Source organism: Musa acuminata, chromosome BXJ2-4 (genome assembly GCF_036884655.1).
Source record: "Musa acuminata AAA Group cultivar baxijiao chromosome BXJ2-4, Cavendish_Baxijiao_AAA, whole genome shotgun sequence".
Classification (NCBI taxonomy): Eukaryota; Viridiplantae; Streptophyta; class Magnoliopsida; order Zingiberales; family Musaceae; genus Musa; species Musa acuminata.
The window spans coordinates 28,486,438-28,512,500 of record NC_088341.1 but is presented as its reverse complement, the minus strand read 5'-3'; the positions used below and the strand labels follow the sequence as shown (position 1 = coordinate 28,512,500).

The 26,063-nt window shown below is 37.7% G+C and overlaps 3 protein-coding genes and 1 pseudogene across 3 annotated transcripts; all 4 read left to right on the top strand.

Annotated features, from left to right (window-relative positions):
• Positions 1-1,125, top strand: part of LOC103981983 (long chain base biosynthesis protein 1a-like) — a 7,017-nt pseudogene extending 5,892 nt beyond the window's left edge.
• A 2,562-nt stretch (positions 1,126-3,687) lies between these two features.
• Positions 3,688-4,460, top strand: LOC135609077 (NDR1/HIN1-like protein 26). Its single transcript, XM_065102166.1, has one exon. The coding sequence runs from the start codon at positions 3,785-3,787 to the stop codon at positions 4,415-4,417; it is 633 nt and encodes a 210-aa protein (XP_064958238.1). The 5' UTR covers positions 3,688-3,784; the 3' UTR covers positions 4,418-4,460.
• Positions 4,461-13,284: 8,824 nt separating this feature from the next.
• LOC103981984 (zinc finger CCCH domain-containing protein 35-like) lies at positions 13,285-18,833 on the top strand. The gene is made up of 3 exons (XM_009398767.2): positions 13,285-13,802; positions 18,529-18,616; positions 18,708-18,833. Exons 1-3 carry the CDS (start codon positions 13,285-13,287, stop codon positions 18,831-18,833), a joined length of 732 nt encoding a protein of 243 aa, XP_009397042.2.
• A 556-nt stretch (positions 18,834-19,389) lies between these two features.
• Positions 19,390-21,478, top strand: LOC103981945 (zinc transporter 8). The gene is made up of 3 exons (XM_009398718.3): positions 19,390-20,111; positions 20,238-20,387; positions 20,894-21,478. The coding sequence occupies exons 1-3, from the start codon at positions 19,506-19,508 to the stop codon at positions 21,197-21,199; spliced, it is 1,062 nt and encodes a 353-aa protein (XP_009396993.2). The 5' UTR covers positions 19,390-19,505; the 3' UTR covers positions 21,200-21,478.
• The last annotated feature ends 4,585 nt before the right edge of the window (positions 21,479-26,063 follow it).

The following is a 26,063-nucleotide window of genomic DNA, read 5'->3' as shown; positions in this document are numbered from 1 at the left end:
ACCATTCATTGCCTAGAATAGATTGAATCTCACTTATTCCACCATCTTACAGCATTGATCATCTGATATTGAATTTGTCTCATATATGGATCATCAAACTTTGACAGGGTCAAACTCTTCATTAGTCATTCCAACAACTAAGATATCAAACCTCAACATGTGCCTATTTGGAATTTGGAATGTTGGCCTAGCTACATCCTGTTATCTAACAATGGCCAATTATTCATTTAATATGCTTCCATGTGTCACAAACAGTAGGATCTGACAGCTGTCAATGATCTTGCTTTATTTCACATAGTGGGGATGCCAAATGTTGCACTAACTGAATTATCAATGTTTGCTTTATTTCACATAGTTGGATGCTGAATATGGCACCAAGTGCTAATAGTGCCTTGTCTAATAATCTCAACATGATTTTGTGATGTGTATGTCGATGTTTGTTATCTTTGTCGTAATTGTTTGCGCCTTAACTCCTGGAATCTATGAGAGTGCAGGCTTGTCAGATGTACCGGGATTGACAATTGCAAGCCATCCATTATCACCCATTGTCTTTCTTAAACTGAAGAAATCAACAGGTTCCTCCAAGAGTGACTTAGAGCTTCTCAACAATCTTGCAGACAGGGTTAGTCAATTTTATCTGTAAGTAGATATCAAATTGTGTTCATCACAAAGCTGCCTGTGACTTTGGTTAATGACAGGTTTTGAAGGAAGATTCTGTTTTTATTGTGAGCCCAAAAATGTCAGTTCTGGACAAGTGCCACCTTCCTGTTGGCATCCGCTTGTTTGTTTCAGCAGGAAGTTTCAGACTCGTTGAGGAGAGTTGCAACCATAGTTCTGGCCGAGCATCTTTGAGGTTTCTTTGCAGTAAACCTTGTTTTACTGTTTTGATCTGTCCATTTAGATGAACACTATACCCTTCTGTTTCATGGAAAGGATGAACAAGAAGAGAAAACAGAAGGGGAGATGTATCCTAAGATGCATTGACCAAATTTAAGACTTGAATACCCTTCACCAGTAAATTTGCACATGTGCAGATTAAAAAAGTACAAGGCTTGTTGATTCTTGTGACCTTATTGGAGTAAATTTCATGTAATTTTACAGATGGGTATAAAATAAATGCTCATTCTTCCCAAAATTGTATTGTAACATTTTTGTGCAGTACTGTTCCAGGCTTGTTTGAACAATTGTTACCAACTCCACAGGCTCTGTCTACATCTCTTATTGGAACTGCATCACATGCATCATATTCCTCTTGCATTCCTCATATTAAGAGAGTTTAAGTTCACTATTGTTATCAAATGCTTCAAGACAACTTTAAATTGAACAACAATTCCACTACACATGTATTCAGTCTGTGCAAGAGTAGAATTCTAGATTGAGAGGTTCTCTACCTTGGATAGAGTTATGTGGACTCTGATATTTGCACCCTTTTTGAGGTGAATTGATGGTGAAACCAATGATATCTTCATCTTTCTAAATGATATAAATCATTTGTCAAAGAAAGTAACCTTTCCCTGAAACAAAGTGCTTGCTGACTGTAACAGAGACATCCAACGTCCACAAGAGTAATTGGATGCCAGGTTTTGTAGGTTTATTTGCTTTTTGAATACCTATGGACCTTATCAACAGTGGATTTAGTAGACCTAATTCTATTAAGGCATATTGTTAATAAATGGGCATCTCATTTGATAATATTTCATCCATTTTATTAAGGCATATTGTTAATTAATATTTGGATATTATTATTTTCCATTAGATTGTTGTTTTAATGACTAAGTAAGTACTACTAATCATGTCAGGAATAAATGCAGAATAACTTGAGAAACTGGATGCTCTCCTGTAGGATGAAAACAAAAGAACCCTCGTAGTAAATCTGATTCAGAAATATTGTATTTAGCATTCTAAAGAGTGGGATCAGCACCATGAAAGCGTTTCAAAGTTCTCTAGCTTACAAGGATAGCTAAAAAGAGGTGTATCTTTTGGTGACCTGATTGAAACCACAGACAATGACCCTTTTGTAAGGAAATGAAGGATTCTTGCATTAGTGCACAAGCAACCTGATAAGTTAGGTGATGAAAATTTATGTCCACCACTACTAACACATCCAAGGAATTCTCAATGGGTCTCATAAATCCAAGAAGCTTTGATGACACAGACATACGCACACAAGTTGGATTCAGGCCTTTCATGATTGGACCATATAATATTCTCAAGAATGTTCCCAGTTAACATTTGGTCACTGCAAGTAACTCGAGGCTGATGAAGCCTCCAATGCCTCACCCAAGAGCACTAACATTGATCTTTATCAAAAAGCAGCAAGTGACTTTTGGGAACCCCACTGAACTCCAAGCGTAGGTACTAATGATCACAAAACACTAGGAAAAGGTTCCTTTTCAATTTTCTATGATTCCTCAACCATACTTTGTCCTCTTCTCATTTTATAATTTGATGATTCATGAACTTGAGAAAAATCAAATGGTCCATGCAACTAATATCAGAAACGAAAAAGGAAAAATCACTTCCTTATTAACCATTGAGAGTTTGAATCCTCATTCAATAGATTTGATACATATAAAATGATAGTATATCTAATTTATTTACGCGTGGGCTATGAGTTCGATTTAATAAATACAAGACAAATGATCTATTAAAGATCGAATATCATCATCGATAATTATTTCTACAAGAAAAGAAGAAATCCAATTTTGTTCTCCTCTGAATTTTAATAGAATATGTTATTTGAACATCAAATTCAACCTAGCTAGAGAGGATTGCTTATAGAAAAAATAAATATATATGTTATATATGGAAAAAAATTTGATTTAATTGATCTTAAAGAGATCATGTATTGCTTCTTGTTTCACAGTTTATATGGTAAGCTGCCTAATTGCCTTTCTAAATGGGGATGTATATTAAATGGGATGTGCCAGGTGCTTGATTATGAAATTAATAGTTTCACACAAAGAAAATATTAAATGGGGATGTATATAAGTATGAGTTTAAGACTCAATTGTTTTAAGAAAGGATTGTTCACTTATCCATCTGTTACCTATTAATATGTCAACCTGCCATTCTAAAGAATGTTAGCTAACATGTGAAGAACTGAGAAGAGAGAAGTCACACCTTTTTCTGCTTCAGTTAAGTATTCCAGTAGTACATGATTCCAAGCCTTTTCTTTTGCTGAAACCTTCTGCATTTAATTTAATCTGCCCTCTAATTAAAGAACATTTTTAGGTATGTTGAGGTGGCATAAACAACACCAAACTGCTAGACATGTCAAAGTTAGAGAATCAAATTGCATCTCTTCCACCACTCACCATGAGCACACCAAACCGCACTTTCTCCATCTCAATCGACCCTCCCCAATCATAGTTGCTTGAAACCCTAAAAGAACGAGTTAGCTTTTTCTTTTGATAGCTTGCTTTCTGTCAGTTTGTTTCCTCCACAAGGTGGATCAGATACTCGGGCTACAACAAAGTGTATCGTCTGAATCTCAACCACTGATTCGAATCATCAGATCAGATTATGCTTTGATCCCAAATTCCATGCATCATCATGCTTGGATCCATGGATCACTGATATCTACTGTGTACACTTAAAGGTACATGGAACAGTGGACAACCCTATCTACTAGTCAAAAGGCTGCGTTGATCTCTACAAATAATTGTTTTGCTTTGCGCATGCTAATGTATTGCGCACCACCTTCTCATATTAAAGACATCTCCTCGCTGCAGTCTCATCCTCAACCCCTCTCTTGCTGCACATCATCCCACCTTCATAGCAGATGTCTCTTCTCGTCACCACATCACCCAAGGACTGCTCTAAGAAGGGTTTCCACTTGAACAAGCCGAACAAGAAGATTCTCTACAGCTTGTTCTCCCTTCTCGTCTCCATCCTCTCCGTAGTCTTCCTCATCTGGCTCGTCCTCCACCCCACCAAGCCGGAATTCTACCTTAGGGACACCGCAGTCTACGAGCTGAGCCTCGCCTCGCCTCGCCTCCTCAACTCCACCATCCAAGCCACCGTCGTCTCCAAGAACCCCAACTCCCATGTCGGCATCTACTACGACCGGCTTCGTGCTTACGCGGCCTACAAAGGACAGCAGATCACCGGCGACTCCGAGCTCCCGCCGTTTTACCAGGGCCACCAGGACATCAACATCTTGTCTTCCTCCCTGTATGGGATCGCCATGCCGGTTGCTCCCTCGTTTGGTTACCACGTCAGCCGCGACCAGACCGCCGGGAGGTTGTATCTTGAGCTCAAGCTCGACGGGAAGCTCCGATGGAAGGTGGGGAGTTGGGTGTCGGGGAGTTACAGAATCGATGTAGACTGCGTTGCTGTGATAGTGCCGAGACCCGGCGCTGATCCGGGACCGATGAGTTTGGTGCAAGGAACTCACTGTTCTACTACTGTGTAACGATGACAATTAGTACTGCTTAGTTGTGTAGCTGTTTACTCCATTTTGGTCTTTCTTCTTTAATGTCATACGCCCTTACGATTGGTACTCACTAAACTTCATCTAGTCAATTATATTATATTATTTTTAAAATAATCATATAAAATAAGTGGTTGCGAATAGCAATCTCCATCTTCACTTATTTGATATCAAAGATGATGCTCATCGATTGAGCTAAAGTTTGCAGTCTCGAGTGGGTATCGCAATCGAGTTGCTCGGCGCTTGGAATGGTCACTCTTTCTCTTCACTGCCTCGTTTGAATCTTTTAGATGCTCCTTTTATCACATCACCTTTCTCCAAGTGTGGTGTGGACCGAACAAATAATCGGACCACATCATCATCTGAAGAACGTACACGGAAAAGAGTACTATTGTGTGTGCATATTTGATGCTAAACCGATGTTTCCACAATTTTGGTGTGTTAATCAAATCTCCTCACAAATCCTCCAATGATCCTGTAGTTATATGCCACGGATGTTCTTTTGGGAGTATACCTTTTTATTTCTGCTTCGATGCAGAGACATGAAACAGGAGGGGCCTTCACGGAAGGAAGGGTGATCAGATTCCAGTGCCTCTCCTTTTTCTGCAAAGGTGAGTGAGCAGATTGAGGCAGAAAAGTGCTACTTCAGACCCCAGACTCGTAGAGTTGTGTTTGGAAGAGAGTACACAGCACAGAATCATGCCAAGGAAAGAACAGCGGAGCTGTGGTCCATTACCGCCATTCATGTTGAACATGAGGGGCGGACGCCTTGGTGGCTAAGGAACTCCAGTTTAGTGACCCAAGGGACTCATCTCTACAACGTGATATGGACGAACAGTACATTGGAAGTCTTCTGCCACAAGTTTATCGAAAGCGAGATTGCTGTCTTACTGACGAAAACTTGTGTTGCAGGCAATCGTAGAAAACCAATTAAAGTGGCCTATGTATTTATCCTATTTTGGTGGCAACAAACTCCTCTAAATAAAGGTAAAAGCGGTGCGTGGATGGATGGACAACCTTCTATGCCTCAACCTCGAATAAACTCAGCAAAATTGCAAACGTGAGTCTTCATTATTTCCAGGCTTTCCATGATCGATTTCGTCGACAAACACCAACACCCTGACAAATACGCGTAGGATAGCACTTACGTCTCTTTGTTCATGACTCTTTATTTCATTTTATTATACTTTAACCTCTCTTCTTTCCAATTGAATGAACAGACTCATAAAAGATGAACTTTTGTTAACTTAGTTTATTATCCTAAGGGGATTATTTTTTAAAAGATTAGTTGATGCGAAGTGGTCTTATATATTGGTCCAATTGATCGTAAATTTTCAAATATGAGATATTCGTTCTAACCTTAACATTTCCAATTAGTCAATGTTTGATTTATTGGATCCCTAACTATTTTCATAAAATAAAATCTATAGAGATTTTATTTTATGAAAAATATTTTCTTTAGCTTCTATACATTTTGTCACTAATTTTATTAAATAATATTGGATAATTGACCCTTAATAATAGCATTTCATCAAATGGCCTTTTTACCAGAGGTATTTCTTTTATTTAAAATATCAAAAATATCCTTAAAGTTAGGTTGATTATTTTTATTAAATTAAGTGACTTGATTTAAACCCAACTAATCCAAATGCTAGTTTAGTCTGATTAGGATCTCAATGTGGGTCAAATTGATTCAGGTCAGATCCTTCAAAATGGATCAAGTCGAGTTTAATAAAAAATTAAAGGAGATTATACGAGGGTTATACTGAATGAGTATAATTCTAATGTAGGTGACGGTGGCTAATGCTCCTCTTCTTTCTTGTGCTCCTCATAGGTAATGAGTGATGGTGACCAATGCTCCTCTTCTCTCCTGTGCTCCTCTCCGGTGACAACTAGCCCCTTTTTATAAGGTTGTGTTCATTTTCGATGGTGAACAATGGCTGCTCCTCTCCTTTTTTTTACAGTGGCAAACTCCTGTGCTCCTCTCCCGTGAGAATTTGTATGTGCTGCTATGTTGATTGATATGTGCGTTTCACATTAACACTTGCTATTATATGGAATTCTTAGGTAATATAACAAATAACAAGACTATCTAAGAGCTATGTAATCGAATATTTTAGATGTCAACCTAATTTTGTTTTCTACCAATTAGCGACCTATCTAATCACCTAATAGAAATGGAAGAAGTTGCTTACTCTGAACAGGTGGTGAGTGTATGTTTTACATAGTTATGCTTGCACAACATTATTATGAGTAGGAAAGTAATTTGTAATTGTTAACACTTGAATTTTCTCATGTGCTTACTATATTCAAGGAAGATCTTTGCATTGACAATTTGTTGTCCCTTCACTTGTTATGATTTTAGATGCCATTATATTGTTATGAAAATTAGTATTGTCATTATACATGCATAATCCAAATTGTTGTTTCATACTAATTCCAACAAGATTATTGACTGGTTGAAGTCTTATGAGGACCTATTCATATATAATGCATAACATGAACTAAATGACTACATGTAGCTCTATGTGCTTGTAGTGATAGTGCCGAAGGATAAATAATGAATATATGTGGTTGTGCAACATCTAAAGGCTTGAGAAAATGTTTGATCTCATTTTATGGTGTAAATACTATGATAAGAGTGTGTAGTTAGTCTTCTTGATTGTGATGTTAAGAGGATAGATGAGGCCTAAACCTCGCATCAGATTTCAATTCGGCCTTTGTAGGATTTCATAAAATAGAGTTCCAAATTTTGGAACATTAGAGTACGGGCGTGTCATTATTTTATGAATTATCATCTGTCATCTTTTATGGTTGATGATACATGATAATCTACTTGGTTTTGATAACTCGCTCGCCCTTTAGCAGGCTCATATCATTGCACTTCATTGATAACCTGCTTGTAAGTTATCTTTACCAAATAAGATTTTAATTCATTTAGTTAGACATATTATTTTATTGGAATGTAAGGGTACTAAACTCTCTAATATGTATATGTTTTAATTTCTCTTTCTTTTCATCCCTAATGGATATAATGTCCTCTATTTATAACCTTTATTTTTGTAGGTATATACAAAATGATGCCATTACATAGATCTCTTTTAACTTGGGAAAAAGAAGATAGATAATGCAGTTTGTATAATTAATATATATCATAACTTAAAGATTTATATTAATCATTATCAAGTCATATGTAATTAATTCATTTTTTTAAGATGTAAAATTGAAGAAGCGTGAAATACCTTTTCCACCTTTTCCTCCTTCATCTCCTGTTGTATCATCTTCTCCTATGTCGTCCCCCTCGGTCACCACCTCATCCTTTCTCAACACCTCATCCTTTCTCAACTACCCATGAACACTCTCTATAATGTATAGTCAATGATCATTATTATATCAATTATTTTGGATGTTTTCTTTGTGAACGCAGAAGTTGAGAGCACTTGATTTTCATTTTTTTTAGGGTGTGTCATGTCTTTGTATTCTTATTAAGACACCTTTTTATTATGTAGCAAATATTTCTAACATTTCTATGTTTCACTCTACTATAGTATTTTGGTTCATTGGAACAACGGATCCACTTTTACATTTGGTGGTGACCTAATCAAGTCTAACCGATATTACTCTAATTTTGAGAGTTCCTAATTATGGGGAACCCATAGATGTTGAAGCGTTGACTTTAGATATATGTTTGAGAAATTATTTAGCGATTAGGAAATTCATATGTTGACATTACTAACTTTTGTCAATAGTATATTTTGTATATATTTATTTATATTTTATTTTATCAAACCAATTATATATCACCCCGTGTTACTATCTTATATCAATGATTTAAATTTGTTGACTAAGTACAACTAGACAATCATTCTTACACTGTCATTAAGATTCCAATTAATAGTGCTCGAATAAAGAAGTTGAAACTTGAAGATAGAGTATACCGATCTTAATGTAAATTAGATGACGATCTTTATCGTTGTTGTTGCATTGGTAGAATAGGGGTAATGGTACGATTTGAAAAATAATGAAGGGCTATCTAGAACTTAAAAAAGAATATATCAAATACTTAGTGTTTTATTGAATCGGTTTGGCAACAAATCAGTTCAGCCCAAAAACTAGAGTCAACCATAATCAACGAGCATCAACTATCATTTTGTTATTTTATAGCAGGGTATTTTGATCATAGTTTTAAAAATAGGATGCCCTTTGATAAAAAACACAGGGGTGCCATCTTATAAAACCCCATTGTTGAGAGTTTTTTTGGGGTAAATTATCCTATTTTAAAATTATTTTCAGATCATATTCTATTTTTCATCCTAATCAATTTTATTGTTTTACCATGCAAAATTTTTAAAGATTGTGCATCGAGGTTTCATGTGTAGCAGCTTCAATAATTGGATTTACAAGTGCAAGAAGTGTAATTACTTTTTGGTAAATTCTCGGGAAAGTTTTTTTTGGCTTTTCTTGAGTTTTTTCCGAAGGACATCCCTATTTATCATCATCTTTGAAATAAACCATAGATGAAGTCATTATTGGTAGATGCAACATTACAATGTCCATGAAAGATGTAACGTAAAGGACGAATCAAGTCAATGGATGATCTTATGGACAACGGACAAAGTTAATGGTATTGGGAAAAACCTATTAAAGCGGAATAATTCTTTTCTCTCTTTGTGTATCAAAATGGGTTCATCATCAAAATGCTAACTTATATCAAAATATAAATATCAACTAGAGCAGCAAAAATAGTAAAGCAATAAATCGATCAGGACCGTAGTCCACCTTAAACTTCCACTATCACCAATAATGATAATAAATTAACAGTAAATCTTCTCTAGAATAACTAAGAATTATAATAACATTAAGAACATAGATCTGAACTCAAGAATAACATATCATCATCATGGATCTCATCAAAAAGAGAATTTTAGATCTTACAAACTGAATATAATAAAAAAGTAAAAAATAAACTGCTACAACAATTCTCCTTAATTTGGGTCAAAACTCAAAATCTCTATGTTCTTTTCTTCTCTCTCTACGCCGCCGCCGTTTTCTCGCTGCACGCACAAACGCTTCCTCTCGCTAGCTGCCCTCAACTGCACACCTTTTTCTTTTTTATTTTTTTCTTTTAATTGCTGATAAATCAGATTTGGGCTTACATTAGTCCAAGCCCACGTATGGGCTGGACCTAACAGTTGGTGACATTGTAGCTAATGGATGAAGCTAAGGTGCATGATGTGATACAGTGATCAATTACAGTGAAGAGCATGGAGTAGGAACGAGTGACCGTCGATCATTTGTTTAGCAGAAGAAAGAGGAGACGATGTCAAGTTGATCGAGCAACTTCTCCAAGCCTAGTGGTCATTGTAAGATTATTATCGACTCTAAGATGGTTTGTGAACTATAGTCCTCTTGATGATATTTTGGTGACTTACTCGCTAAAGGGACATACTCGGATGTTCGGAACGTATATCGAGCTATTCACATTGGATCAAATGAGATAATATCATATCTCCTATAACTATATACTTCTCTGTTGGTGTCTTTAGCTTCATCTATAGTTTTCTGTATGAAGCTACTCCTTTAGTCAGTCCTCAATGGATTCTTCTTCCTCATGGTTGGCATCACATCATCACCATGCTAGCTGGACCCTCATGACCACTTGGCAAGTTGAGTTTCAAGTGAGCATCAATTTTGTCCATACCAAATATAAAATTATATTAAAAATATATTTATCAAATTTTTTTTTGTTTTCTGCTAAAAAATAAGTATGTGGTTACCAAAAGTAGTTACTATTCAAAATTATTTTTTTATGCAAAAGAAAAAACCTGATTTCATATATAAAACAACATAGGCCCATTGATTTTTTTCATCTTCATTATATTTCAACTGAATGAAAACTTTTCTTCCCATATTAATATTTTATATTCACAAAAATTATTTTTATGTTTTTGGCTCATTTTACGAAATTGATATTTCCAGAAGTTTTGGGCTAATGGGGGCTAATGATGATGTAGACATCAAAACAAAGTTAGTTTCCAAGACATTTATGATCATGCTATAATCAATATTAGACTCACAAAAAGGCCAAGCTTTCATGCAATTGCTTAAGGGGATAAATCCTCTCTCCCACTTATAAGTTTACAATTTTTCTTTTTTGGTTAAAAATTATAATCCAACAATTATCGGTAAGGTTCACCCAATGATTTACTCACTTTTGTTTACGGAGAAAATCTTCTCAATCATTGATAACTCCATACGTGGTTATACACGTAAGAATTTGATTGGCATAAAGAATGATTAATTTAAAAAGAACGATTATGAGTTATTCCCTCATGGATATTCTATCAAATATTCTATTTTTTTATCTGGTATAAAAAGTTATCTTTTATATATTAATCGAGATCAAAGATTTTTTACTATTTTGACTCATCAACCTTAAAATTAACTTGATCGTGAGAAATCAAGTTTGAAATTTTAGATCTTCATGTAGGTCATCATTGGAACATAAAAGTATATTCGCTTTAGCCCTCGGAAAGGCTTCGAAGATACCTTAATGGTTACTTCATCGCTCCTGGATTGAATCACATCGTGCTGACTCAAATGTTATTATTTTTCACCTAATATTTATCTATAAGAATTTAATTATTGTTACGATAAGATTATTCTTTTACAAATTTTATAATAAATTTTTGACTTATAAAAAGCTCCCTACTTGCATAAGCATCAAACTTGAATGTAAGTATCCAATTCTTCCATTCTCTCATTGCAACAAGAAAAATATTGTCACACTTCGTACCATCTATTTGAAGGTTTAAGGCTCCCACTCATCACCTCGTGAAAGCTTTTGCCCGCATATGCTTCCTTTAATGGGTGCTCATCCACAATGCTGCCACCTTCGTCCACTGAGCCATTCTCTCAGGCCTATAAATAATGGATATGGTTATCTTTCCTCATCATCTGACCTAATCACAATGATCACACACAGCATGAAACCGATACTGCTGCTCTTTCTTGCCTCTGCGCTCCTCCTGTCCGCGGCGGCACCGACAGCATCGGTGACCTGCAACCCCGTGGAGCTCAACCCGTGCTCGTCGGCGGTACCGTCGGGGGCCCGGCCGTTGGCCGCCTATGTCAAAGGTTCCGGGGTGCCCATTCCCAGCTGCTGAATGCTTCAAGAGCGACCATCTTCTCCGTCGGGAACATGATCGCCATCCATAGAGATCCTTCTAAGCCTGCACTGTGCTGTGTGTGTACAATAAGCTAGACATTGACCAGTGTCTAGAGAATTAATGCTGTTCTTAGATGGACCTTCAAATGCATATACATGGATTTAAACAAATCTCTCAAAATATAAATTGATGATCATTTTCGATAACATCACCAAATATATTCGAGAGTTTAGAGTGTATGTTCAAACTATCATACATCTAACATCGTGTGAAGCCCTTATAGTTCTGCATTAAAAGATTAGGTCATTATCTTCTCTTTCTATTTCTATATAACCACTCTGATTGATATATTAGAGAACGATCAATCAGATGATTGAGAATATCTTATTATTATTATAGATCTTCAATTGATCTATAATTTCAATCAAAATCTAATTAGATAGAGTTAAAATAGTAACATTCCAATATTAGGATTTATTTTCAATTGATGAATAATTTTAATCAGAATCTAATTAAATCTTTAATATATATTATCCTAAGTTATTGGGCCATATAATAATCTACATTATTTGATCCTAAGGGTACACTCGTCTGGTGACATTGGAAGAAACCTACTATATAGAAAGAGACACTGAAGGTTTTGGATGAGCTCCACAAAAAAAAAGAAAAAGGAAGAGAGATAGATGTTTTATGAAATATTCTTATGTTAGAGGTAAAATTTGGAAAATAAAATTAAGTAAATAGTCTTGCATTCATAAGTGAGAAAATGGGGGTTAAGTATCTTAGATTTTCATGCATAACTTAATAAACTTAAGCTTTTGGAACAAAATTCAAGACTAGCTAACCCTCCTCTTCCTCCTCAGGAACTTGAGGTCTTGCTCCTCTAGATCGACTCCATAATCTGTCTTACCTTCATCTTTCATGAAATAGAGAAGGAAAGATTGGAGTGCTGTTCATCTTCTCATATAAATTATTCCTTCCCCTCCCCTTCTTCTTTCTTGCCTCTAGTATCAAGCAATCGTTTGTCTACAACATGGTTGTATAAGACTTAAAGCCTGCGTGTTTTGCCTGAGAATGCACCGCCACCAGTAGAAGAAGAAATACCATTTCCACCAACCATTCTGTCCGCGGCCGGAGAGCTCGGACAAAGCATCAAGCCGTTTCAGATACCCGTAGAACAGCCCTCTGCATCTCTTGTCGTCGCCCGCAACAGATCGAATGGCACCGCTCCACGCGTCCGTCGCCCCCGCCCTTTACACCTCCTCCCCCGGTGGTGCCGTGTTATCCAGCCATGGCTTGGCTCCTCATGAAACCACCACCAGCAGAACTTAAGACTGCGTCCTAAAGTTTGATGTCCATGGAGTTGTGGTGTGCAGTGTTCTGCGGTGCTCAACTCATAGGTCATCGGGTTACATAACTTTAACTACTCGAGTTGGTGGCAGAATTGTACGTTACACTTGCCTAACATGCATGCAGATCCAAACAAAGGCGATGCCTCTATAAATAGCGCGAGTTCGAGACCCGTCGACGTCATCGGAGAAGAAGAAGGTGGCTTTTCCATTGCTCATTTACTCCTCTTTTCATTACACGTTCTCCTTCTCCTTCTGACAACACAACGCCGGAAATAAAGGGGGAAAAGGACAGAGATAGATGTTTAGGATGCATAACGACATCCCGAACATGAACTACGAGTACCCAATCCTGGTCCTTCCCTGCTACCTCCAGCTCTCGGAGGCCGCCCGACTCGCCTACGGCGTCACCAAGGCCGAACTCGACGACTTCCTCATGTACGAGTTCAAGGTGAAGCGGTGCGCCAAGGCGTACCCGCACCAGTGGATGACGTGCCCGTACGCGCACCGCGGCGAGAAGGCTCGGCGCCGGGACCCCCGCAGGTTCCCCAACCATGGCATCCCTTGCCCCGAGTTCCGGCAGACAGGGGCTTGCCGGAGGGGCCAGAAATGCGAGTTCGCCCACGGGGTCTTCGAGTTCTGGCTGCACCCGACGCGATACCGGACCCGGATGTGCATCTCGGGGCCGGCGTGCAGGCGTAAGATCTGCTTCTTCGCACACACGGTTGACGAGCTCCGGCCTGAGGGCCTTGGCGGCGGCGTCCCCGCAGGGGTGGGAAAGCTTGCGGAAGGGACTTCAGCAGGGGGAACGGAGGAAAGTGGGGAGGAGTTTGCGGAACCCGATCTGAGGTGGGTGTATGACTTGGTGGACTGAGAGTTCTTGACAGAGGTGGAGAGAGAGAGAGAGAGAGAGATAAGACCAGTGGCTTGTGAGTGGAACCATGGGTGTGCGTATATAGAGTAGCCAAAGGTGCTTTGATTACCAATTCTTCTGATAGGTGTGAAAGCTTGCAGCGTCTCGTTTGTGCAGATGTCGATGAAGCCGAGACGGCCTCGACGGGAGCGGCAGGTGAGCTCGGTTTCTTGTCTACGATTGGTTTAAGCTGATGTCATGTGTAGAATAATACATCACGGTGGAATTTGGTCCACTATTGAATCGGTCAGCTGCGCATATCTTCGCTCTTTTACTATTAACTTTTTTATATATATTAGGAGGGAGAGAAAAATCGAAAACTAAAAAAATAGAAATTAATAATCAAAAAATATATCACACGACTTTTTGTATCTTGTTCTTCCCAATCAAAATTTAAGATATATATGACAAGAACCAAATCCTAAATTTAAGATATATACGACTTTTTGTATCTTGTTCTTGTATCTCTCTCTCTCTCTCTCTCTCTCTCTCTCTCTCTCTCTCTTGATTTTTTTAATTTTAAAAAATTAACTAAATAAGATAATTTTAAAAAATTAACTAAATTAACTAAAAAATAAAGTTATTTATTTTTTATATTTATTTATATATACATCCTCCTTTTATAATTTTAGAAATAAATTTATAATTTTTGGTATGTTTAAATTATTTTTTATTAAAAAAAAATCAATAGTTCGATTCAAAACCGGAACAAGTGATTTCCATCCAAAATCAACATCGAATCCATGGATTTTAAAACCAAAATCGAAAGTTCCAAACCATGATTAGGGCTACTACCAAATGGAACGAACAACACCCATATTCTCGTTCGGGTTAGTACACAGCTACCGAGTTTTCCCCTCTCTTGGGCATCCCACATTCTAATCTTATATCGATCCACTCGTGTCTAGCCCATATTCTAATCTCGTTGGCAAGTGTTATTTACCTCATGTAGAGGGCAGCCCCGCACGAACCCAAACTCCAGCTAAGAACATGTTATGCTTTTATTATCACTCTTCAACTTAGTACATGGTTTGGATCTTATATATGATGCATGCTAGATAAAGTAAATACCTTAGATTTCTGAACTTGTTGGGTCGGACAAGATTTCTGAACTTGTGGTATTTGATATCATTATGAGATGAGATGGCATCTGAAGCTTCTTAATGATAAGCAGATAAGATTTCCTCGAGGAAATCTCTAAGCAGTTGAAAAAAATCCTCCTTGCTGAATGTATATAACATCCATACTGAATGTGTATAAATAGCTATCAAAGCTTACTGTTTAAATGAACTAGGCAATTACATCTCATACATTTCATAGTTTCTTCTACAATTTTTATCTTTTTATCTTCTTCGTTTCTATCTTCTTCGTTTAATTCTTTACATGGTATCAGAGCCTTCTTCCTTGCGGATGTAGGTAGTTCTGTTGAAGTTTTCTACTACTCCTCTTTTATGTTTAGTTAGAAAGGGTAGTGCTGCTGCTTATCTCTCCTCTAGCGCCGTTACTTCCTGTTCCGGAGTCAGAGATTGCTCGGCCACCTCTTGCCCTCACAAGAACCTCGCTTACACGAACCTCCAATGACACCGTCTAGTCCTTACCCTCAAGATCCGTATATTACTATTATTCCAGTTCAACAGCTTCTCACTCTCACTCTCTCTATTTCTCCACTCCCTTCCTCACAAGTTTTCCCTATTAGCTTTACCTTCTCCTAGACCTAGTGACATTGTCATGCTAACGGTTGGCCCAATCCATGATAGTGACTCACCTTCGGCTATACCACTAACACAATCTACTACTTGACAACACGCTCTAAAAGTGATATTTTTAAACCACGTCAAGTCCTTGACTTATATGCTATAACAAGTTCCTCCATTGAGGCCAGTGAACCCACTACAATCACTCAAACTCAAAAATCTTCTAACTGGCGTAAAGCCATGTGTGACGAATATAATACTCTCCTCCATAACTCTACATGGATCTTAGTATCCTTTCATCACACACAAAATATCATCGGGTGTAAATGAGTCTTTCGAATTAAGCGAAACCCAAACGGATCCGTTGCCAGATATAAAGCACGTCTAGTCGCTAAAGGGTTTCATCAATGACCTGGTGTCGACTTCACAAAGACATTTAGCCCCGTTGTTAAACCCACAACAATATGTCTTATCCTGAGTTTGGCCATCTTAAAGTGCTGGCACATACAATAATTAGATGTTAACAATGCCTTTTTACATGGGTCACTTACTGAAGATGTCTTTATGTAGCAATCTCCTGGTTTCGTTCAACCTTCGTATCCGAGGCATATCTGCAACCTTCAAAAAGCTATTTATGGACTTCGTCAAGCTCCAAGGGCTTGGTATACCGAGCTTGGCTCATTTTTGACCTCAATTGGCTTCATCAATTCCAAGTATGATACCTCGCTATTCATTTGCCAGCACAATAGAAGCACAATATATCTTTTAGTATATATGAATGATATTATTGTCACAGGAAATGATCCTTTGAAGACTCAAGCATTTCTAAAGCACTTGGCCAATCGATTCTCCCTCAAAGATCTAGGTACTTTAAGCTACTTTTTGGGAGTTGAAGCAACATTTACGTCTTCAAGTCTCTTCATATCACAAAGAAAGTATATTCAAGATTTATTATCAAAGACAAACATACAGGATGCGAAAGATGTTACAACTCCTCTCTCTGAATCACTTAAATTATGTGTTGGAAGTCCTGCTATCGATTCGACTCAATATCGATAAGTCTTTGGCTCCTTACAGTACTTGGTTCTCACCCATCCAGATATCTCATTTGTCGTTAATAAATTTTCGCAATTCATGCATCGACCATCTACTACGCATTGGTCTGCGGTCAAACGAATTTTGCGGTATCTTAAAGGGACTCTTAATCATAGCATTTTTCTTCACAAAAATACTTCACTCCATCTCCATGCCTTTGCTGATGCTGATTGGGCAGGGAACTTTGATGATAGAACATCTACGTCAGGGTACATTGTCTTCCTTGGAGGTACTCCAATCAATTGGAGTTCTAAAAAATAAAAGACAGTTGCATGATCTATAACTGAAACTGAATACTATGCCATCGCCACCGTCGCTGTTGAACTCAATTGGGTCATAAATCTGCTCAAGGAACTCAACGTCAACTCCACGATTATTCTTACAATATATTGTGATAATATTGGAGCTACCTACTTATGTGTCAATCTAGTGTTTCATTCCCTTATGAAACACATTGCCATTGACTTCCACTTCGTGCGAGATCAAGTTGTTAGATATCAACTTTGTGTTTCTTATGCACATACAGCTGATCAACTAGCAGACTCACTAACAAAGCCTCTCGCCCGTAAACTATTTTCATCTTATCGATCCAAGATCGGCATTCTTGATGGAAGCTCAATCTTACGGGGGCATGATAAGTATATAAGATTTCCTCAAGGCAGTTGAGGAAATCTCTAAGCAGTTGAAAAAAATCCTCTATGCTGAATGTGTATAAATAGTTATCAAGAGTTCACTATCTAAATGAACTAGACAATTACATCTCATATATTTCATAGGTTTTTCTATAATTTCTATCCTTCTATCTTTTTCGTTTAATTCTTTACAATTAATGTGAAAGATCATATCATGAAATCTTGGTAAAGATGGAGAAGAATCAATGCTTGGTTTAAATTTTAAGTGAAGTGGATCTTATTATAAGGAGTGAACTGGAAACCTTATTAGCACTTGTGGATAAACAGTGTTGTTGAATCTATCTCTCTCTCTCTCTCTCTCTCTCTCTTATGATTATTTCGTAGCCAACTATCATTTTGATCATGGAAGTTATTCAACTCTTTCTAATTATGCATGATAGTTAGTTCGATACTTTTGCATTACCTGTTATGTATCCATATATTCTATGCGTTTATTTAGGCAATTGAAACTATGTGTCAGAGTATATTTTCTGCATGAGATATGGTTTATACCGCCGAGGGACTGTAAGGCATGTATCGATAGGTAAGTCTCTTAGAGGACTAGTGACCGATGACTACATTGTCTCCTGATGGGGGAGATACATCTCCATCATGGTAGGTAAGAGATGCCAATCCCTATAATGGATCCTCTATAATTTGGAGAGCTATCCATCTCCCAAGTCAAGTATCCTATTGAGCTATTATTGGTGGTTTGATATGTTAAAAGCATATTATGTTATATAACCCTTATGCTAATATTTCATATTATTACTCATTTTATCTCCTTTTTAAATTATTTATTCTTTTGATATCTGCTTGCCCGTATTATTGATATCATTTTCATGTTTAGGAGTTATCCTACTCAACATTACCTGTTGAGATGTATTTTTTTTTATTTTTTTATTTAGACTTGCATAATCTTAATGCAAAATGATATGAAAGAAATAATCAAGTTACATAATATGTCTATAAAGAAATAATCAAGCCTCGACTCTGATTGTTGTTGGTCCCCTAAAGCCTCCATCCAACCTTACGGACGCCCAAATGGGCAAGCAGAAGTCTTACCAGCTGCGGTTTTGGGCTTACTGACTATATCCTGATCCTTTCTTCAGAAACACAAAACTAAATCTGCCATGGCTTCATAAAGTCTTTTGCCTTTTGTTTCGTTTGACTGAGTCTTTTGCTTTTGTTCTTCTGCAAAGTTTGTCTCCTATCACCAGCTTGGCTTGCTTTCCGTTCTTTGGTTCTCCATTCTTGACTCTCAGCGATCTTAATTTCTATGAGAGCCTGGTATACATCATATACTAGTCGACACGAAAGATCTTATACATGGTCCCAAAACTTCGTACCCGAGTTGACTAAGAGTTGTCGACTTTCGCAGTCAACTGATCCTTGGTGCAATGTGCGGGACCAGTTATCGCCTGTTCTCACTGCCCCTTCGCGGTTCCGCCTCTCCAAAGGGATTGCAGCACCGAGTATTCCAAGGGCCCCATTATGGAGCGCGTGATGCCTTTGGGAAATCTACGTTCTTATCGTAGAAGACTTGGAGTCCACTCTCCGATGGCAGCCACCCGTTCGGAAAAGATTCTCCACCCAAGCAGACGTGCTTTCGGTTCACACAGGGACTTGGAAAGCCGCATGCTCTGGAAATCTTAGGAGGCAAGTGGCCACGGACGCGTGTCGTCACATCATGGATGTGAGGGACGGTCGTATCGTCCACGTGTTATGGTAACCCCACTCGCCTATAATTGCGACGATCCACAGTTGCGTTGTTCTCCGGGGAAGAAAACTGACGCTTCCAAATCGGAATGACAACATTATGTCGACACTCGGTTGACTCGAAACACTCCCTGATTGGAGAGCTCCATTAATTGATTTGATTGGATAAATCCAAGCCGTAAATACAACACATCCAAACCCGGTCATATAATAATAATAATAATGATAATTTAATTCTGTTGTAACAACCAAGCCCATGGCTTTTTTGTGTGCTCATCGCCTCCTCACCAACAACCAACCAATCTTGTTCTCTCTTTCATACTTCCATATTGCTTATTGTGCTCATCCCAACCTCAAAATAAAAGAGAGCGTATTTTCGTCAACTGTGAGAGATTCGCTCCTTTCTCTATATATACATGTTATTCTACGAACCTCTTCACGCTCACAACCCGGATAGAAGATGAGAGGCGTTTGGTGCTTCGTCTTTCTCATTGTTTTGCTGCTTCCTCTCGTTGCTCGCGGCGACTGTGACTGCTCGGCTGACGAGGAAAGCCGCGATAAGAAGAAGGCGCTGCCGCTCAAGATCGCGGCAATATTTTCTATCCTGGTCTGCGGAGGTTTTGGCGTATGCATTCCCATCCTGGGCAAATGGATACCTGCGCTCCGTCCCGACAAGGACATCTTCTTCGTGATCAAGGCCTTCGCTGCCGGAGTCATTCTCGCCACCGGATTTATCCATATCCTACCCGATGCATTCGACAACCTCACGTCACCCTGTCTTCCATCGAGCCCTTGGCAGGACTTCCCCTTCGCCGGGTTTGGCGCGATGGTCGCCGCTGTCGGAACGCTGATGATCGATACGATTGCCACCGGATACTTTAATCGCCTCCACGGCAATAAGATGCGGACGACGGTGAGCGACGAGGCAAACGCGGATGTGGAGAAGACATCCGATGGCTTGGATCACGTGCACACTCATGCAACCCATGGCCACGCGCATGGCTCCACGATGATGGACTCGGCGGACGCTTCTGCTCAACTCATCCGGAACCGAGTTATCTCTCAGGTAAAACAAAACAAAAAAAATTGGTGCTTTTTTCTCAGCATATTAAATTCACGGAAAACTCGAGACTTTTTTCTTTTTTTCGAATAAGAATCATAGTAAAAGTGCTGAGAATTTTGATGGTCTCAGGTTTTGGAGCTCGGGATCATCGTTCATTCCGTGATCATCGGGATCTCGTTGGGTGCATCAGAGGTACCATCCACCATAAGACCTCTGGTAGCTGCTCTCAGCTTTCATCAGTTCTTCGAGGGCATGGGCCTGGGAGGGTGCATCGTTCAGGTATAATAATACTTGGTTGAATACAGTTTATATTAGTAGATTAAGAGGTACATAATTGGTGTCGATGAGTTTTTATACTTTAATATCATATTTCGTTTGTTTATATTAAGCACAGAGATCCTTATAAACTGACTGCCGAGAATTTGAGCCAGATTAATGAAGTTTAAGTTGAACAGGAATTAGATTCACGCAGGACATACAAGCTGTAGCTTATTTTTGGTATGCGTAGCCGCAAACTACGACCAGCCCAACTTTTCACCGAGTCATAGCCTCGCATCACTTCCTAGCCTTGCAGGAAAGCAGTGTGTTCACATAAAAATGGGTGGATAACGTCGCCTAAAGATAGGGATAAATACTGTGGTCCCTATTGAATACGAGTGGGGGGCTTTACGAGTATTAGATTTTTCATGCTTTGCGGCTCTCCGTTTGCTGCTTAGTTAGAACCGAGTGGCTGACTAAAATCTGGTTTAATTCCATTAACGACCTGCTATTATTACTTGTTGCAGGCAAAGTTCAAGGCAAAGTCGATAGTGACCATGGGGCTCTTCTTCTCTCTCACAACACCAGTTGGGATCGCGATAGGCATTGGGATAGCATCCGTGTACGACGAGAACAGTCCCACCGCTCTGATCGTGGAAGGATGTCTCAACTCTGTCGCGTCTGGCATCTTGATCTACATGGCACTGGTGGATCTGCTTGCCGCAGATTTTATGAACCCGCGGGTGCAGAGTAAAGCGAGATTGCAGTTTATGATAAATGTATCTCTGCTTGTTGGAGCAGGTCTGATGTCTCTACTGGCTAAGTGGGCTTAGCAGCAATATTCATTATAGTATAGCTTCTCTCTTTTTTTTTTTCTTTTTTTTTGCGCCATCCCTCCCTTATAATTAAGATATATATTTTTTTGGGTCTCTACTTCTTTCCTTTGCTCTTGTTTTTTTGGAAAGTAGTGGCGGTGTATCTATTCGTGCCACCAAGCAGTGGGAAAAAAGATGTGGTTTGGTTAGGCTTCGTACTTGTAGGATGTGAAAGACATTCCATTTAAATTTTGAGCTGCCTCTTGAATGAATAGTTATTATACTCTAATTTTTCTAGAGGTTTTTTATCGTGCACAAAATTCCGGTGTCCTTAATTGTATAAATATTGTGAGAGAGATTCTGCCGGATTTTTTGAGCTGCCTAAGATAATAAAAGTGTAGTAACAAAGCACCCAATGCCCGGCCGGATTTGACTGGATGGAAGTGAATCCATCGCATCACTGATCTCTCTTCGCATGCGTACGGGCAAAGACGAGGGACAAGAAGAGAGGGATGTGCTCTTTCATAAGTGCAGTCGTCCTAGGTATATTTAATGTGGCAGATGAAGCAATTAAAAAAGAGATTCGCATGTCTCGCCATGGGAGACCTAAGCATCAATTGTCCTGTGAAGTTACAGCTAGCTTTTAAAATGCCTCGTCTTGCGAGGAAGACAATGTTTTATTAATGCCGCCGAGCTCCCTCTACAAATGCAATTATTTTCTACTGCACTGTGATTCTTCCACCAGAGTGTCAGATGGTGACGTTTCGTGTGTTTGTGATCCTTTCTAACTTTCTATATATATATATATATATATATATATATATATATATATATATATATATATATATATATATATATATATATATATATATATATATATATATATATATATATATATATATTCACTCCCGTATGATTTATATAAATACTACTTTGAGTTCAAATTATGTTTTCTATCCAATCCATGGGTCATAGGGGTCCTCGCGTTGGCGACATGACACCGATAAGAACATAGACTTGATTTCATAACGTCGCTCGTATAATAACAATGAAATTTTTTTAATAAATTATTTTTTTTATATCTATCATGTTTGACATATAATTTAACATTTTATTGATGATCAAATGAAGCTCATAATTATTTCTAATATTTATCATAAACTCAATCTATTCATCACCTATCATACTATAAAAAGTCAAAGTGTATTCTTAGTGATGAATATATTTTGATATCTCATTGAATTCTTTTAATTTTTACCAATTTAAGCATCAAAGAGATCTTTTTAGATATGTCCTTTTCTCTCGTAACACCTCAACATAAAATGAGCTTGAAAGTAGTTCAAATCGAACTCCTTTTATCTCATAACATATCAACATAAGATGAGCTTGGAAATAGTTCTCGTTACCTTGAAACCCTCTTCATGTGTCGAACAATTAAAATATATTATAATCAAAATATCCAAATCTGAGAATGATTAAAAATAATCCATTAACCATTTTTTAATCCTTTACATTCAACTTTTCACCACATGTTACCCCTAGCCCAATAAACACCCATTCATTTGACTGCACATCAGTGCTTCCTCCAAAGTTACTACCCAGCACCATTGTTAAATTTCAACCGATGCTATAAGAGACTCCACACAAAATATAGTCTATATATCACACCTTCAATTAGGATCTATAAACATTAAAGGGATCAAAGATATACTATATGGTTGGACTTACTTTTAAAGTTAGAGATTATCTTTTCAAGATTGATCAACATCTCAAATATATAAGACGAGAGATCAAGTAGGAAAGCAGCCTAATTCCTTGAATGTTTTGTAAAATCTTCCTTCATCTAAAGCATTAGGAAGGAACCCATCCAGGTTCTAACTCTTTACTATGAAAATCTACAATGAAAACTCAGACCGTCCAAACTCGTGATAGCTTTAGCCACATAAATGACACTATATGAAATGATTGACACACTCATGTGTCAGTCCTTCTCAACTGCTCTCAAGAGGGCTGTGCGAGGATAGTTCACACAACTATCATCTAAGTCAATTAGTTTATTCAGCCAAAAGAGGATTAGAGATATGAGGTATGATAGATTATGAGTCATCTTTATTAATAATAGTTTTCAGTTTTGAGCTTCTCTATTCTCCTCTGTAACTCTTCTCCATAATTTCTTGATGACTATCACCAATATGAGAAATTTTCTAATATAAAGATCATATATATGACTAAGTATGCATGAATTGGTAGCAACATCAGTAATAGGTATATATGGATGAGATAGCATCATCATACATGAAAAATATTACATAACCAAATCGATATAAAGAAGCCCAAAACAAAAGAGAGCAAGATTCAAGAGTTAGCTTGAAATGTATGTGCAAATAGCATGCCTTTTGTCATCGAGCAGTTGTAGCTCATTCCCGTGTTGCGTTGCTCTGCAAGATGGTGGTTCCGAATTGGTTCGAGACGATATGCGTTACTTCGCTGCAATCCTGCTATATTGTATTATGTATAGTAAGAAATAAGTGAAAGTAGAAGACTCAAACATTGAAAAGATGCTGAGATTGAAATAAAAAAAAAAGAGCTTAGGATAATTATGAAATAACTAAAATGACCTTGAATGGGTAAAATGGTCATTTAACCATTCAACAATTGGTATGCTATTTGGTGTTGAGACAATCTAAGAGTCAACCCAAACGGTAAATCAATAATTGATTTTGATCATTGATAAGATTGTTTTTTTTATATAAAAAAATAAGATGGTTTTGAACTGAAGCTGAAATCGATTTCTGGTTTCAATAAATTGGAATCAGAACCAAAATCGATTTGGATCGATTTCGGTTCAATTCAAAACGATACAACCATTAATCTGATTCAATTCTAATTCTGGATCAACTTGGTTCGGATTCGAAGCAATCCGGAGCCCAAGTCTAGATAAGATATAATTCATCAGGACCAAAGAAAACAGAAATATTATTCGTGCTTTTATAATCTTCTATCAAAAAATAATCGATGAAGATGGAGATTATTAAGCAACACAGAAGTATCCTAACTGATTTCACAACAAAGAATTCATCAGGATAGAAGTACTAATTTGACGTCAAAAGAATATATATATATATATATATATATATATATATATATATATATATATATATATATATATATATATAAAGTTTCACCGATGGCAACCCTCTACGCTGCTATATGTTAGAAAAGGATAGAGAAATTAATTACAGAAGAACCTGATTTGCATTAACATATCCCTCTTCTATTTATACATATTAGGAGGAGAATAGAAAGATTTCCTCTACTATTTATACAGATTAGGAGGAGGATTTTTCTCAACAGAATAGAGATCCCCCACAGGATGATGCTCCTATCAAATAGACCAATCTTAGTGAGTCGACTAATTGATCAGTCGTATGGATATGAGAAACACGAAGTTGACGATGGACAACTTGATCGCGCACAAAGTGGAAGTCGATGATAATATGTTTCATGTGGGAGTGAAATACCAGATTAACGTACAGATAGGTAGCTTCGACATTATCATAAAATATTGTATGAGTGGAATTGATGTTGAGTTCGCAGATTTATGATCCAATTGAGTTTGGCAGTGGCAATGGCAATGATACGGTATTCAATTTCAGTTGTAGACCGTGTGATTGTCTTTTGCTTCTTAGAATTCCAACTGATTGGATTAGCACTAAGAAAAATAATATACCCCGATGTGGATGTTCTATCATCAAGGTTGCCTGCCCAATCAGCATCGGCAAAGGCATGAAGATGAAGTTGAGAGTGTTTACAAAGAAAAAGACCATGATTGAGAGTCCCTTTAAGATATCGCAGAATTCTCTTGATCGTAGACTAGTGCATAGTAGACGACTGCTACATGTGATAATTTGTTGAGGAGATGTCTGGACGGATGAGAGCTAAGTATTGTAAAGAACCAACAACTTGACAGTATTGAGGTGAGATGGAGCCCTCAGATTACGGGGACTATGGCTCTGATACTATGTTAGAAAAGGGATAGAGAAAGAAATTACAAAAGAAGCTAATTTGCATTAACATGTCCCTTTCCTATTTATATATGTTAGGAGAGAGGATTTCCCTTAATAGATTAGAGGATTTCCCTTGACAGAGCAGAGAGATTTCCTTAAACGAAAATCTCATTTGCTATCACTCTCTTCGTCGCCAATCAAATAACTACCGGTGGACTTCAAGCCACCGCAATCAAACTTTCCCTGTTTCCCTGCTGGTTCTCGCCATCGATCTGCACCAGGACGTTGCTGATTTACTGTCGTCGCCGCAGCAACAGCAGCGTCCTCTCCTCAGCGAACTACCATGCTGCCCTCAGCGCACTCTACACCGCTTCGTCCTCCGACAGAGCTCCGGCGGAGTTATATGCTGTCCTACGTTGCCCTATGCTGCACTCATTATCCTCTACTCAGCGGTCAGCTTCCGGTTCTTCCGAGCCTTCTTCTTAGCGAGAGCCCACTGTCCTTCCCTCTTTCTCTTCTTCCGCACAGACTCTGGGAACATATATATATATATATATATATATATATATATATATATATATATATATATATATATATATATATATATATATATATATATATCACTAGTTTTCTATTTTAAGAATTTTTTAATATTTTTATTAATTATTCAACCTATGAATTGTGTGTCATTTTTTTATTTTTAGTCAACTTTTTTCCCATTTTCACATAAATACCATAGATCCATATAATATATATTTTTTATATATTTAAGCTTCTAAATTGGTCCAAACACTTGGTAAAAATTTGGGTTAGAGAAAATAATTTTTAATATGCAAAGTACTATTTTTACCTATAACTAAAAAACAATGTAGGGA

Bases quoted from the DNA above. Each gene is read 5' to 3' on its own strand.
- LOC135609077 (XM_065102166.1), top strand. From the start codon at position 3,785: ATGTCTCTTCTCGTCACCACATCACCCAAGGACTGCTCTAAGAAGGGT.
- LOC103981984 (XM_009398767.2), top strand. From the start codon at position 13,285: ATGAACTACGAGTACCCAATCCTGGTCCTTCCCTGCTACCTCCAGCTC. The intron at 13,803-18,528 runs GTGGGTGTATGA...TCTTCTGCAAAG, and splicing joins TTTGCGGAACCCGATCTGAG to TTTGTCTCCTATCACCAGCT. The intron at 18,617-18,707 runs GTATACATCATA...CGACTTTCGCAG, and splicing joins TTAATTTCTATGAGAGCCTG to TCAACTGATCCTTGGTGCAA.
- LOC103981945 (XM_009398718.3), top strand. From the start codon at position 19,506: ATGAGAGGCGTTTGGTGCTTCGTCTTTCTCATTGTTTTGCTGCTTCCT. The intron at 20,112-20,237 runs GTAAAACAAAAC...TGATGGTCTCAG, and splicing joins GGAACCGAGTTATCTCTCAG to GTTTTGGAGCTCGGGATCAT. The intron at 20,388-20,893 runs GTATAATAATAC...TACTTGTTGCAG, and splicing joins TGGGAGGGTGCATCGTTCAG to GCAAAGTTCAAGGCAAAGTC.